Source organism: Pagrus major, chromosome 19 (assembly GCF_040436345.1).
Source record: "Pagrus major chromosome 19, Pma_NU_1.0".
Lineage (NCBI taxonomy): Eukaryota > Metazoa > Chordata > Actinopteri > Spariformes > Sparidae > Pagrus > Pagrus major.
In genome coordinates this window covers 21,612,252-21,628,376 of record NC_133233.1, presented here as the reverse complement: position 1 = coordinate 21,628,376, position 16,125 = coordinate 21,612,252, and the positions used below count along the sequence as shown (strand labels likewise).

The following is a 16,125-nucleotide window of genomic DNA, read 5'->3' as shown; positions in this document are numbered from 1 at the left end:
CAGCTGTGGAGAGCTGAGGATCTTTCTATCAGATGTGTGCTGATGTGTGTTTCATGTGTGTGTGCACTCCAGCGACCCTTCTTCATCATATTGGTGTATTTTCACCACTTCTCCAACTTTCTTTCAGCTGGATGACGGGTGAGAGGTTCACAGCAGCAGAGCTAATAGCGTCAGCGTGGGGCGACACAACCATAATGTCATTAATATTTAGCTTAACGGTGAACCCGCCGGCGCAATGCGATGAGAGCCATCCATCTCCCGGTGCTGTGTGAGAGTTCTGATAACAGGCGGGGAGGAGGAGGGCCGGTCCAGTGCTGTACACAAAGCTCACATCCTGACTCTGGGAAGGCTTAACCCGCCAAATCAGTTAGCCCCTGTTCAGCTGCGAGATGTGCTCTCCAGCTTTTTGAGCCCATTACCACCGTCCCTGGATCCAATCAGGAATCCAGCAGCAGTATCAGTCAATGCCTGCAGCTCTGACTCCAACTGTATGTTGCTGCTGCTGCTGCACAGGCTCGCAGGCGGGGGTTTGCGGCCTGATAGGAGGCGTTGTGCAGAACAGTACAGCTGCAGCTTGATGTTGCTGGGATCTACTAAGCTTGAGGAAAGAAACACTGGGAACTCTCACAGCATACAAAACCAGAAAGACAGTGTAGCTGCACGGGGAAAGGTTTTCACGTAAGTCTTCAGACATTTTACAGCTATATACACCCTGTTTCCCCGCTCTGGACCTGGAGAACAACTGGGGTCAGGTGAGAACACTGACATGCAAACTGTCCGCTTCAAAGCAACACTCGATTCAGAGATTTTTTGCCTTTCTTGCTCCTTTTTGTGCACAACTTACTGACATACCGTTACAGGATTTCTGGATTTAGATGGAAGAAGTTAACAGATCTTCTACTGAAGTAAAAGTACGAATACCACAGTGTAGAAGTACTCTGTTACAAGTCATACATTAAAATGTTTTACCTGTAGTACCAAAGTATGAGCATCAAAATATACTTAAAGGGTAACTCCACCAATGTTACACATTAAAGTGTGTTTACAGGAGTACTACTGCGTTTGTGAAGGAAGTTATAAAGCATAAAGCCTTTTGTGGCTCCAGAGGAGGTTGCATGTAATTAGATAAATTGCCTCCAGTGATGTCACTCAGTGGCTCCGCTGCATTGTGGGTAACGTAGGCACCAGGAAAAAGAATTCATGGAATAAAAAAGGTGATATGTCTGGTTCTGCTCATTTGTTTTCAAACTGTCCATAATGAGTCCAACAATGATATAGGAAAGCAATGCTAGACCAGTGGCGTCTTTTCACAACCTGGTGCCTACATTACCCAAAATGCAATGCAGAGCTACAGCGATTTGCAAAGTTACTACATTACTTAAGTTGTTCAATAAATGTAGTGGAGTAGAAGTATAAAGTAGCAGAAAATGAAAACACTCAAGTTCCTCAAAATTATACTTGAGTAAATGTACTTGGTTACTTTCCACCACTGGAAATGTGACTCTTTTTCTCTCTCTCTGTGTGTGTGTGTGTGTGTGTGTGTGTGTGTGTGTGAGTACTCACTTGTACGAGCTGCTCCTGTGTGTCAAACTCGCGGCAGCAGTTCTCCCAGTGGCAGTTTGTCTCGTAAACCACCTCCGGTTCCTGTTTGCTCTCATCTTTGTCTCCTTCCTCCTTCACCAGGGTCATCCCGTCAGGATGGTCCTGAGGAAACAAGAGAAAGGTCCAGTTCAAGACAAAACAATTTCATGGATAAAGTAAATAAATCGACTTAATTGGACAGCTCACCCCAAAATCTTACCTCTTACCTGTAGTACTTTTTATCCATCTAGATTGTTTTGGTGTGAGTTGCAGAGTTTGGGAGATTTTAGCCTCCCTCTTGAATACAATGGAACTAGATGGCACTCAATTTAAAAAAAAAAAAAAACTCAACAACAACATCTGTTTCCAGAAATCCTGACCCGGTTACTCAAGATTATCTATAGACCTTGCTGTGAGCAGTTTCATGTAGGAACTATTTTCTTTCCGTATCTACTCACAGACGAGAGGCTGGCGCTTGTGATAGCACAGGATGTAATCATTAACGGTGTCCTCTTTGGCTGAGCTGTAGCTCATCATCAACTCACACAAAAACATTCTAGATGGATAAACAGCACTGCAGGTAAGATTAAAAAATATATATATTTTTGTTTTTTGGGTAAACTGTCCCTTTAATACCAGCCAGGCGGGACTTAAAAGTAAAAAAGCTACAGGAACCGCCTTCCTCTCCCCAACATCAGTCCATCCAAATCTGTCTGAAAAGTCTTTTTTTTTACTGGTTCACATGAAAGGCGCAGCCAAAAAGGATTTGGTTACAGGTCTGAGCCACAGCGCCCCTGTGAATCTGGCCTTGTTTGTCCGCCTGGGAGAAAAGTGTGGAGAGCGGAAATGTAGCGCTGAAAGCCCCGCTCTGTGTTTGGGGGTTGTTATACGACAGGACCGGGGCGAGTATTTGAGGAATCTAACCCCCTTTTCCTGCTGTAGGTTGCTCTATTAGCCCAGACATATTTCACTGTCACAGTCGGAGAGTTGGTGTGGGCTAATTCAGGAGGAGCCTGTGCTCCCACCACCACCGCACACCTCAGGCTGAATATTGACTCTCACAAGTTTTTCCTGCAGATGCAAACGCTTGCTGTTATCACATTTCTCTTTTTATTTCTCCGGCCACTTAAAATTTTTGATTAAACAAAAGCAAAAACAATTTCCTTCTGGTCTCCCCAAAGATCGATGAATTGTTTAGCTTGGGAAACAGCGAGTGATAAGAGCAGGGTGGGAAACTAACACCGACAAACAGCCAAATGCAGGTGCATAAATACAAACAGTGGCTGGTAAGCTTGTCTATTGTTGCTGCCGCTTTGGCAGGTGACCAGCCATTATATGGGATTCCTATAAAAATCTAAAAATAGCTGGTGAATTCTGGGATTTACCGACCAGAATGTTGCCAGATAGCTAAAGAATATCCCCCGTAGCCTGTAACTGAATGTATATTTGAGCGTATCTGAAAAATGTAGACAATGCTCACCTGTACGCTCACTGCGCCTGGGCTCGGCAACTCTTCCTCTGGTTTCATTTTGGAGCGTTTGTGATGCATCGGGTCTCCTGTGCTGCTCACTGCAGATTCACTTGTTGGCTTGGTCTGCGGAAACAGAAAAATGATGATCATTTCCAGCCTCCCATTCGACTATATGGATGATTTAACTTTATATTTTACTTATATTTCTCATGTCATCATTAAAAATGCATGTGATGCTTATAAGTCAGTCAATCATTGACTTAATCAAGCAGAAAAAACAACAGCGGTTGCACCATAATGACTTCCGTGTCCTCGGCTCAAGGCGAGAGCTTTGACTGTACAAATGAAAAACCGTGCAATTCACCGAATCACATTAGCCGCTCTAATCACAGCAATTAAAACAAACTCATGAACCAATTCAATGAGCCATTCGCTGAGCCAATGGATGACCTGACTTTGGCCCGGGCTTAAATTCACCCTTGGGGGAGTTCTTGTTACAAACCAAGCTCACAAGAGCGAAAGAAGTTTCCTTGCTTTTCCCTGAAAACGCCCGTGATGTTGATATTTTTAGAAGAAGTAGTGACATCCACCCTACTATCTTCCATGATACATGTGAGATTCAGCTGTGGCCCCAAAGCAATATTCTGTTTATTCAGGAGAAGGAAAAGGCAATTTTGGTGTGCCCAATTTGAACGAGTCCTCATTGGCGATATCACAAAATTCAAGCGATGGGAAACAGCAGGGAGGGCGGGTAATAAACACTGAATATTTACTTCAAATGTGGGCCCGCACATACAGTAAGGGTTGAGGAAGGAGAGAAAAAGTCCCTTTGGATCCATCCATCCATGTCAATATTCCCTCTCTATATCCTTGTTCCCTCTCTAGTGATTAATGGAGTCAGCAGTGGGATTCTATGCTAACAAGCCCCCTCGTTGTTTGCTGCAGGCGCGTTACGGGCCGTGCTCGGCGCTCTGAAAACAAGAGACAACACAAGTAGGAGGAAACTCCCAGGAGATGAGCGCGCGGAGGGGGGGGTCCTGCCTGTACCATGTTAGCTCGCTGCATCTCACTGAGATGTGGCTGGCATGCGACGCCGCTATCTATTACCTGTGATGATGAATCGCACTGCCGCTCTCACCTGTGAGGAGTCGTTGGAGATGGCTGAGCGCTCGCTGGCGCTGAGCCCGGAGGGGGGGATGCCAGGTACGGGCCTCTGGGTGGCGAAGGCCGGCGATGGGTGGATGAGGGGCGGACTGTGGCCAAAGGCGGAGCCCACGATGCCCGGCTGGCGGCCGATCAGCTGCTGGTGCACGTGGAGAGCCACCGGGGTTGGAGGGTAGGCGAAGCTTAACGCTGGGCTGGAGGGGGGGAAGAAGGAAGACAGACAGTTATATATCAAATAAAAGTCACTTGAGGCATCAAGTTTGGCGTTACAGCCATTGCCGTCTTGGTTTTTTGGATCCAGAAGAGACCATTTGGATTAGAGGATGGAGGTCGGTACAATACTGATTGGATCTGGCAGAGAACCCGAGGACACGCATTGCTAAAGCCCTAAAGCATACCCAGCTTTATCGTCTATTTTAGTCTAAATGGGACCATAATTTACAAAATGAACATCATGCTGTGTTAAAGAAGGCTTGAAACTACAGATTGAGAGGTTAAAGTGTAACTCCTTAGTAAACTGTTTACTGATGTAGTAAATCAAGGGAGAAGTAGATTAGTAGATTGAACACCTTTTTGGAATCACTGGAAAACAATGCAGGTTTAATACACTTCTGTGTTAGCTTCACTTTACAGGCAGGAGAGCTGCGTCCATATTTCATCCCGTCAGTGGTAAAATAATCATAAAACTGAAATACAGCTTCACTAAAATGTCGGTTGCAAAGGCAACAAGGCAACAAAAAGGGGAAAGACAGTGAATAAATGGATTGTTCTGGATAGTTCCCCCTCCCTGAGGACAATCTAACAGGAGATGTTGTGGTAATGCTGGAACCGTGGGGCTGCCGGCAAATCCCTGCCAATGAATGTTCAGCTTGTTAACACACGGTGAATTATCATGTGGTCTGTGTAAGGCAGTATGTCATTCTTCCACTGGGCAAATGATACAGATGATAAACAATCTGGAGTGTGTCGTACCGCCATGTAAATAAAGCTAAATTAATTCCCGGTTCCTGCAGCACACTTGTTTCCTTCTGTTTATTTACCCTCAACCTGCGCCAACTTTGTTTATCCTAAAACATCCCAGGAGCCACTTGAACCCCCTCAGGGGTCCGTCTAACCGCAGGTGAACCAGCAGATAAACACAGATCTGTGTGGCTCGACAGCAGCGGCCTCCATTCATCCTGAGCCCTGACGCTTCGCTCTCGCTGCGACCCATATGTCTGCTGATTTTATTACGAGCCGAGTGGAAATCAATGGCCCGAGACACATTTGGGGGCCCATCCGCTTGTCATATCACTCATCAGTCTGTTGGCTCTGGCTATTTGGGTCCTGTCACCGGGACAGTGGCTGAGCGCGCGGTGTGATTGATCAGGCTCTTCTTACAGATCGCTGATCAATGGCTGTGGGTGGGGCGATGGATCTTTCCTTTTCCCCTCTCTCTTCTTCTCTTTTTCTCCCCTTCGCTCGCCTCTGGTACCGGGGCGTGATGTATGTGATGTTTCCATGAGGTGGACCGGATGACTGACACGAGCCGCCGGGGAGGCAGGCTGACTGGCTGGCTGGGAGATCGTCACCCACACGGGGGTTTGACATGGACGATACACAAACACACACACACGCGCGCGTATTCGCTCCACCACACACTTTCTTTCCACCTTTTCTCTGTGCAGAATGCATATCACGGTGCCATACTGATGGGCTCTGCACTACAAGTATGAAAACTCAACCAATCAATGATATTAGAAGATCATCTGCAACATCGTTCCCCCTGGGAGATCCTGTTGATCTGTTATTGGCACGTTAGTCTCTGAATAACCACCTTGAGAGAAACGATCAATCAAATCTCCTGAAAGATCCTGAGAGGATAGGATAAGTTCAGAGGGATTTTTTTATTCCACTTACAAAACATTTTGGGACTCACGATTGACAGAGTCTCAAATTCGAAGCAGCACTGTGAAATATCCTTATTTAAGTCCATATTAAGGGCCAAGTTCCAGAAAACACATAATCCTACATTTCCCATAATGCAACACGATAGTGTCTTTTAATACCCTGTGTTTATGTGCTGTCGAAGTTATCTGAAAAATGGGAAAATTCATGTGAATGCCCTCTCAAGAGTTGACGTTGTATGAAGCTGAAACATGGCGGACGGAAGTAAACATTGGGTTGACAACTTCTTTTTCTTTTTCTCCATGTTGCTGTCACATTCTGACATGACGCACATGAACACACCGGGCTTTTTTTGGTGTCTATCTTCCATTCACATTCTGAAGTCGGAAGAACGACTTCCCAACTAGGGAGATGGGACTGTGTGAATGTGAACGCAGCATCAGACCTCCTCAAATGACTTGAATGACTTTTTTCTTCTTACCATTGAAGATTAAAGTCTAAGTCCAATTTTAAAAAGCCCAAGAAAATAATGATAACAAATAATGTGAATAAAATAAAATAAAATAAAATAACATAATACCTGATGGCCCCAGCAGAGAGGTGACCGTAGGAGCCGCTGGTGGAGGAGCTGGAGCGGGAATTGTTGAGCATGGTGACGAGCGAGTTGGGCGAGTTGCGGATCATCGTCTGCAGGTCGAAGCTGTGCTCGGAGAGGGGCGAGATGGGCAGCGGGCGCTTCCTGCTGGGCCGCGATGGCAGCCTCGGGCTCGAGAAGCGAGAGTCTGCGAGACGAGGAGAGAGGAGGAGGAGATCAGAGTCAGAGGAGAAGCCAAGTGGCTCCTGTGAACGGGAAAGGTTAAAATGCCACATAGAAGTGTAACTGAATGCCTATCTGCTCCCTCGTTGCATGCTTTTGGAGACGAGCATCAGCCAAATTCCTACAAATTAGTTACAGATCGAAAGAGAGCGTTTGCCGGTTTCTACATGCTTTTCTGTTCGACTTCATCCAAACTCTAACCTAATCTAACCCCAGCAGATGACATTTTTGTCAATCATCAGACAAAAGGCTCATCTGAATGAGTGTTCAGCTGTCACTTGATGCACTGCTTGCATTTCATCCATGAGAAAACATGTCTTTTATGTTGGAGAAATGCTCTGACTGTGTATGGTAATATTTAATCAAGTCCAATTTGACTCGTTATTCAAATGCAATCAGTGTTGACTGGAAATACTAAAAAGGGGGTTTGAAAAGGTAAAAGGCGGAAACGGCACAACCATTCTCTCTGCACATACAATGAGCCATGGGTAGAGATTAAAACATGACTTTTGTTGTCTTTTCACATGGAGATGTCACAAACAAGACAGGGAAAAACAGAGGGAGACGGAAGGAGGGGGAAAAAAAAGCGCTGAGGGGATGTCGCGCTTTGTGCGTGAACTGACACAATGACTTTGTGACTCAAGACTTGGAAATAAAACATTTTGAGTTATTTTATAAAGGCAAACAAAACCGGCTTACGCAGCCCCGATAACCCCCCTCCATATTTACGTCCCCCACAATCCATCCATCTCCCAAACGTAAATGCTCCATCTCTCGTTTGACACATCCAAGGCTCCATTCACATGGTAATCAGAGTGTGTGGATGTGAATGTGTGTGTGTGGACGCCTCTGTGGTGTTCTGGCATACGTAGGCCTCGAGTTTCGACTACAGCGTGAAGCTGTATGGAGAGCAACACCCCCTTTACATTGTCACTGTATAGAAAATCTGTCCTTTTTATGCCTTAGTGTTCGAGAGAAGGGCATACATATATACATACAAATCCATGAGTGCACACAATTGCTTAATACAATGCGGTTTGTCATATAACGCTCCTCGACGCGTCTGATTTATCACTATTTCTTTAGAATCCTGAAAAAAACCCAACATTTTTATTCTCCTGGTTCGGACAAATTCCACCTTCTACATTCAGAAATTTGACACTTTTTAAACAAGAAGCGAATTAGGAGAATTCACTTGTGGCGAACTAGGAGAGAAGAGGGGGGGGCACAGCCGAGGAGCAGGGCCAGCGTCCCACCACTGCAAAGCCTCATGGGAGTGGTGTTTATTAATGCACAGCCCAAATGATAAATCGGCCAGCCGGGGAGACAGAGAGAGGAGCGTCCAGGCTCGTAGCAGGACTGTCCCTCTAATTTCCTCTTGATTTATGGACGGGATGGCTGGTTACGTGCCGCGTCATTAATTCTTCCGGCCAGGGAGGGTTTAGACAGGCCGGACTGACGGCGTTGGAAATAAAAGGCCGGCTCCAAAACTGGTGTTGAACCCTTGGCGACACGCCTCGGGGCCACCTGAGAGGGACGCTTTCGCAAGGGAGGGCTGGAGCGTGGATGTGACGCTGGCCGGAAAATCTTTTATGTAACAGAAAACTTATTTAAAATGACAGTGATCTGATTAATTCAGAGCTACTTATAATTAATTTTCAATTTTAAGATTAGGGCTGCAACTAATAATGAGGATTAATCGATTAAAGGGGCACTGTGTAGTAATATTTACAATATTATTGAGGCAATAATACAAACTCAGAAATGTTTATTTTTTCAATAACTGAGTAAACAAGCTGTTCTCAGAGGAAATTAAGGTCCCCAGAACACTGTTTGAAGCTAGAGAGGTGGCAGGGTCCGCCACATGTAAACAAAGTAAAACAGGATGAAATTGTGTTGTCCTTTGAGGTCAGTTTGTTTATTCAGTTTATTCAGTCATGAAAACAAAGAGAGTGTGTTTATCTAGTTTGTTTAGGCATAAAAAAAAATCAGTCAATGAAGATCTTTCTCTACTGATTAAAATTTCTTCCCCAGAACTACATAATGCACCTTTAATTATCTATAAAATGCAAAAAAAAATTGAAAAATGCTCATCACAATTTCCTCGAGCACAAAGTGACGTCTTCAAATTGCTTCTTTTGTCAAACAAACAGTCTAAAACGACCAAAAAACTTAATTTAACATCATAAATGACAAAGAAGCAGATCCTTATATTTAAGAAGACATTTTTGCTTTGAAAAAAGGCTAAAACCATTAATCAGTTATTAAAATGAATCGATTAATCAACATATCATTGTAGCCATTATAAAGAGTATGTGCAATTTAAAGGAAAGTACAATCAGTTGCTACAAGTGAGGGTTTGTTTGTATTAAACGTGAGTTTCAGTGTTAAAAACGTTGCCAAAAGTGAACCTACTAATGAGAAAAAAATGCCATTTAAATTGAAGGAATAGCAAGTAAATTAAAATGAACTAATAAAGACCACAAATACAGACTTTAGTATCGTGATCTATGAGAGCTGTGGCACTAATTAGGCAGTACGAAACACAGACAATAGCCCATTAAAGCACAAATAGGCAGGACAGGCCCATTGTTTCATTAGCACAAGTCTCACTGAAGGTAATTACACTGATGTGAAATAGACTAAAATAGCCGCAGTAACACGGTAGCCCAGATTATCAGCGAAAGCCTCTTGACAGACTCTGCTCTTTGTATGTTTTTTTCTTCTCCCTGAAATCCAACAAAGCTTTAAAGTGTTAATTTTTCAGGCGTTGGAACACACATTGTTGAAACATGATGAGTTATTACCAGCAATGATCACAGGCGTTTTTTAAAGTGAGGAGCATCGCATCTCCACTTAAATTTGGCCCTAATTGTTTTGTTTCAGTCTATTAATCTTAAAAAGTGACACAGAAGAAAGGATTTCTCCAGTGATGAATGGTGGGACATTCCAATTCCCACTTAATAGCAATTAATTTTCTGATACCCGCACAAGTTTGGCTAGTTTTAATTAGTTTGTTCAGAGGAATAGGGGGAACTTCACCCCGGATTTCCATGAAAGCGGCGTCTGCCTGACTAAATACATTCTCATCAAAGGGAGCGGGGTGAGGCTGTCCGACCTTTCTAAGATTCACTGTGCGTTTAATTTCCTATTTACACTTTAAAATAACTCATTAGCATAAGTCCTCTGCACACAGTCCTGAGCCCAACACATTAAGACAATAGCTCATTTAAATCGTGTCACAGTAAAGTTGCAGGTCCCCCCTCGCCGTGGTTGAGCTGCAGCTTCGTCTATATATAGTACACCAGATAGATGTATTGTAAAGGTGCGTTTTTAAAGGTTGAATTCCCTCTGGGGCCACCCATGCTATAATGTGCAGGGATGCAATAATGTGTTGGGTGCAATCCCAGCAGGCATAAGTGTAGTGGGTGTCTTTTCTCCAGCTGGGCTATACATGTGGCTGAAAAATCCTTTTTTTATTATTATTTTACCTTAAATTGCAATAACTATAATTTTAATGTACAGGTAGGATCTGTTACATATTGAAATGTAGTGTTTTTCAATAATATTTTACCCAGTTTTAAAGGATAAGTTCACCCAAAAGTGAAAATTCAGTCATTATCTTCATGCCGATGGAAAGTCAGGTGAAGTCCTGTAGTCCACAAAACATTTGTGGAGCTTCACAGCAAAACAACTGAAGTAGATAGGGACTTGTTTTAACCCAGCTCATTCCAAGTCTCTAGAAGCCCTGAGATCTAGAATTGATTTGAAAAGATGTTATTCGCACCCTCAATGCAAGGTCACTTTTAGCTTAGCGGCTACAGTGGAGATTTATTCTTAAAAAAGGGTGTAAATAACGTCTTTTCAAATCAATTCAGGATCTCAGGGCTTCTGGAGATTTGGATTACGCCTGACGAGTCTCCATCTACTTCAGTTCTTTAGGAGAGTGCTGCAACGCTGTTTTGCTGTGAAGCTTCAAAAAATGTTTTGTGGGCTACGAAACTCTCAAACTACCAGCATAAAGTGAGTAGATAGTGACTGAATTTTCATTATTGGGTGAACTTATCCTTTAACCAAGATGCATAGAAATTAATTGGCATATCAGTGCTGAATGGAAAGAAACAAGAATCCACTGACAACCATGAATCTCCAAACATCTGAAATATTTTAGAAAAAAATACATGTTCCTTTATTCCTTATGCTTAGAATTAACCATTGAAAAACACTCATTGGATTGTCTGAAAAACTTGTTTTTACAAAGCTAAAAACTGGACACTATTATTATTAGTAGTATTATTACTATTACTCGTAATAGTACTATTACTGGCCTCTAAAAACAATTAAAACAGAACAATATTATAATGTTATTATATATATTATATTTAAGCTTATTTTTCTATTTTTAACTTTTTTTAATGTTTTGTTTCTTGATGTCTTCCTACTTGTTTTGAATGTCTGTAAATGTAATTCTATGCTCCTGTAAAGCAATCTGAGTTGCCTTGTGTCTGAGTTGTGCAATACAAACGAACTTGCCAAACTTTCCAATGTTCATCCAACTTGGCGAGCGTTGTGGAGAACTGATTTGTAAACCTGAACTTGGCATCATCAAGTTGAGAAAACTCCCATTGTCTGTAAATCTGTCCCTCGATCAGTTTTGGACCTCAAGTATGTGGAATACTGAAAAAAACTAAGCGATCCTGGATCAGCACTCCGGAAACACTTTGAAACGGGCTTGTGTGTGTGTGTCATGAACTGTGCTCTCAGTCATGAGTCATGTGTGACATCAGTGCAGACTTACTCTCCATTGCCTGCAGGTACTCCATGTGCAGGGCGCTGGCGCTGCTGGCGCCGGCTGTAGCGGCCACAGAAGGGAGCAGGTCGGTCGCGTAGGGGCTACGGTGGCCCGCCAGCAGAGCCATCTGGTGGTAGTACTCGGCCGTGGTCAGACCTGTGTGAGGGGCTGGAGCAGGAGAACGATCGGGGTCAGCAAAGAGGAAACAAGGCAACCAGAAAGTGAAGGTGACAGATGAGGAAATGAAGGGAAGGAATTAGCTAGTGAGAAAAACACGACAGGGAGAGCACCTGCACGGTGCTACAAACCTGCGTTCATTTACATTAGATGATAATCAGCTCAGCAGAACAGTAATGAGCACATTAGCAACACCATCAAGTTAAGCAAAACAGCTGCACAGGGAGCGTCACCTGAAGTGGAGAGCCTCACTGGGAATTACCGGATGCTTGCTCAGAGATTACAGTTGAGCGTGCATTAGCGTTTGATTGATGCGCTCGCGCCGGGCACGGCAATAACCGATCACCTCACAATACAATTCTTCAACAGCCTTTTGCTCCTCTTCTCACTGTTCCTTGATCACTTTGAGAGAGAGAGAGTGCACGGGCGTAGATGTGTGTGTGGTAAAGAGCATGTGGGCCGACACATCTCCTGCCAGAGATGGTGCTTGTGCGTCGTACGCGTCGGGGCTGCAGTCTGCAGATATGCAACCTGCTCCTCGACTCTGCTCCTTTTAAACTGCGCGAGAAAAAACAAAAGGCCTAAATCTGCCCAGATATATCTGCATGCATAAAGATACAGCAAACGATTCTGCCTCCACTTCACTTTCTCCCCCTCTCGAAATCCCTCTCTTTTTCAAGTCATTCCCTTAGTTATAGTGTTGTAAGTCCTTGAACCGTAGCCTAAAAATAAACATCTGGTGGTGGGCTTCCTTATGCAAATACTCGAAGAAAGAGAGAAGGGAAAGACTAACACTGTGGTTTTGGATGCAAATATAGAATCGGTTCAGACCCACGGAGAGCCGCGGCTCGTTTCCCCCCCCCCCCCAATTGAGGAAATAAAGAGAAAATAAATAAAGAAACAGTGTATGAGGAGATTTCCTCTTAAGGCTGGCCTGTATGCCTGCAATATGCATCCATGATTGGTTGAATGAACGTAAGGAAAAATTCTAAATTAATTCGATGTGGGTATTATGTCTTCAGTGGAAGGAGGGGGGGGGGTTTCTTAATTGTCTCCACTGTTCCGCCTTAGCTTTGCTTTTGCATTCAACCATAATATGGCCCATTCAGGAGCCACGCACAGAAAAAGGGGCTTTGCGGAATTTTCTAAATCAGAAACGCTGGCATCCGAGCGCGATCCTGGGGGCAAAAAGCGGGAGCGGGGAGGGGGAGGCTCTCAGTGTGGCACCCAGAAACTTGCCTCGGGACTCTGTGAGCCACCGGGTGCTCCTTCAGCATTACAATAGGATCAGGGGCGAGCCTACCTCTGAACTCCCATCTCACATAGAAAAGAGAAGAAGTATTGTGAGGGAGGAGCAAGAAAAGATGTGAAAAGCAAATGTGTGGCAGCGAGAGGGTGGTACTAAATCCCACCCACTTTTAAATCTCCATTAGATTCTGTTAATTAATTCATCATTATTCAAATGCACTTTTTTGGGTAGGAAGAAAAAAAATGCATACTGAAGAAGGAGGCTCCCTGTAAGCGTGGTGATATACTAACAACACAAAAGCTGATGGGTTAATTAATCACCGGATTGATTAAAGGAGTAATTAGGTGCCTCATTCACAATTCACAGCATTATGAAGTGAAAGGGGATCATGTGGTAGGTTGGAGGAACTATTTTGATTCAGAGCGAGCTGGAGACTGCTGCACATTATGTTGCGGTAATGGAAAATTGGAGGGTAAAGAGTCGGATACTTCCTGTTCTCGAGAAAAGGAGTCGACAGAGTGCAGGAGAGCAGGAGAGGGGTTGAGTGAGGGTAAGAGCAGAGACTCTTGGTCTTCACTTAGACGCTGCTTTTAACAGACCGGGGTGAGATGAAGTCGAGTGTGCTGGTGGAGAGGAAATGCCCCTGCTATCTGCCACTTTCTGAAATACACTTCAACACGAGGTGGGGAGCTAAAGTGGGTCTCCGCTGCTGAAGTGCTGAAAGGCTGATGGCTGACGACATGAGGGCCGTAATAGGTCATCAGGCCCTTTCAGGGCCGTGAAGGTGACCGTAGATGTTTGGCAAAGAAGCTCTTTAATCAGCGTACTTCTCACGGCGAGGTCATTTTCAGCAGTTTGACTTTTTTTGCTGTTTTATTTGTTAACTTTTCTGTGCTGGATTTTACCTCGAGTGAAACTTTGCAAGTTATTGTCATTAGATTATTCAGCAATTCATTTTTGCAATCAAACACTTAAAGGTGCAGTATGTAGAGGACGGAGTTTTATGCCTGAACAAACTATATAAACAAACTCTCTTTGATTTCGTGACTAAAGGAGCTGAACAAACTGACCTTAAAGGACAACACAATTTCAGACTGTTTTACTTTGTTTATATGTGGTGGACCCTGCCACCTTTCTAGCTTCAAACAGTGTTCTGCTGACCTTATTTTCCTCTGAGAACAGCTTGTTTATTCAGTTATGGAAAAAATGAATATAACTGAGTTTGTATTATTACCTCATTAATATTGTAAATTGAATTTCTTCTCCAAAACTATATATTGTGTTAAGTATTCAATCTATAAAATGTTTAAAGAATAGCCAAAATGCTACATGCTAAATGATAATTTTCCAAAACGCAATTCTTGAAATTGCTTGTTTTGTCAGTCAGCAGTTCAAAACAAAAGGTATTCAATTTTAAATAATATAAAACTGAGAGAAATAAAAAATAAAAATGCTTTATTTCTGCTTAATATGCGACCTAATTAGTCATTGCTTTCTTCATTTCATTTTAGCATTTTTAACTAAAATCACATCATTAGTTGATCAAAAATGTGAATTATTTGCTTGTTCCAGTTTCTTAAAGGCACACTGTAGTTTTGGAGAAGAAATTTAAACTCTAAATTTAAAAAAAATTTAAATTAAAAAATCTTAATAAACAAGCTGTTCTCAGAGGAAAATAAGGTCCCCAAAACACTGTTTGAAACTAGAAATGTGGCGGGGTCCACCACATATAAACAAAGTTCACAAATTGTGTTGTCCTTTAAGGTCAGTGTGTGTATTCAGTTTATTCAGTCATGAAAACAAGGAGAGTTTTTTTTTATTTCAATGAAAATCTTTCTCTTCTGATTAAAATTTATTTCCCAAAACTACATAGTGCACCTTTAAATCTGAGGATTTTCTGCTTTTCTTTGTCATTTATGTTGGAGGATCAGGAGTCTGTGTCTGGGATGTTGTTTGGACAAAAGAAGCAATTTGAAGACACATTTTGTAGACTAAACAATTACTTATTAGATTGTAAAAAAATGTTAGTTGCAGCCCTACAACCAAACTTTTCACACTAACCTGTTAAGAAAAAAATGTATTATAAAGTGTGAGTTTATTATTTTGTATCCGTTTTTTTTCTTCTATCATTTTCCTGGTTCTGGTGTCCCCTTTAATTGATTTCCCAGTCCAAACCCATGATGAGATCTGAGGAAACAAATGCTCCCTGTAGGACACCATAACAACCGACCCCCCCCCCCGACCCTGAACTTGAATCCGACCCTCCCTCGGTGTGCGCGTTGTAACTGTACATGACCCTGCCTCTCACTGATTCATCCTCCAGAGGTCTCTGACATGACTCACAGATCAAAAGGATTAGCCTCCCTTCAACCTGCGCCCCCACCCACACAGATCGCGCCACACTCATAATACTCCCATCCACCCGCTCCCTCACTCAGATAACATCTCACCAACCCCTGGGTCTTAATAGAGATGGATCTAGTTGCCTCTCACCTGACCTCTTCTGATCTCAAACAGGAATTAAACTGATACAGAGAATCGAGATTCCTCCTAATAGCAATCGAACCTCGCTAATCAATTTCAAATATCATTTTTAAGGGTCTGCTGAGGTTTTTGTCGGCCATTTCTACTCCGCTGGGGTCGCGTGCAGATGTGCATGTGTGTGCTGAGTGTGTGTGTATATACGCATCATGCTTCGCGCGTCGGTGTGTGTTTCACTTTATTCACCATCTGCAGGGCTGAGGCCCCGGGTGGCTGACAGAACCGAGATGGAGGGGCTGCTGTGGAGCGAGCGGATGTAGTCCATGTATGGGTTGATGTAGGGGTGCGGAGGGTGAAAGGGCGACTCCGCCCCCACAGAGGGGTTCCGCTGGGGCGAGATCCGGATGAGGGAGATGTCGGAGAAAGCTGGACTGCCCGCTAGCCCAGGAGGCCTGCAGAGAAACACAAAGAAGGACATATAGGAAGAACATGAGTACATATTTCAA

The 16,125-nt window shown here is 43.4% G+C and overlaps 1 protein-coding gene across 1 annotated transcript in view; it reads right to left on the bottom strand.

Annotated features, from left to right (window-relative positions):
* gli3 (GLI family zinc finger 3) overlaps window positions 1–16,125 on the bottom strand; it is a 101,715-nt gene that overhangs the window by 10,662 nt on the left and 74,928 nt on the right. The window contains exons 5-10 of the mRNA XM_073488370.1: window positions 15,866–16,071; window positions 11,719–11,880; window positions 6,684–6,885; window positions 4,191–4,410; window positions 3,062–3,175; window positions 1,564–1,704 (exon numbers count right to left, since the gene is read on the bottom strand). Of these exons, the coding sequence (XP_073344471.1) occupies window positions 1,564–1,704; window positions 3,062–3,175; window positions 4,191–4,410; window positions 6,684–6,885; window positions 11,719–11,880; window positions 15,866–16,071 (1,045 nt within the window). The remainder of the gene's footprint in view (window positions 1–1,563; window positions 1,705–3,061; window positions 3,176–4,190; window positions 4,411–6,683; window positions 6,886–11,718; window positions 11,881–15,865; window positions 16,072–16,125) is intronic.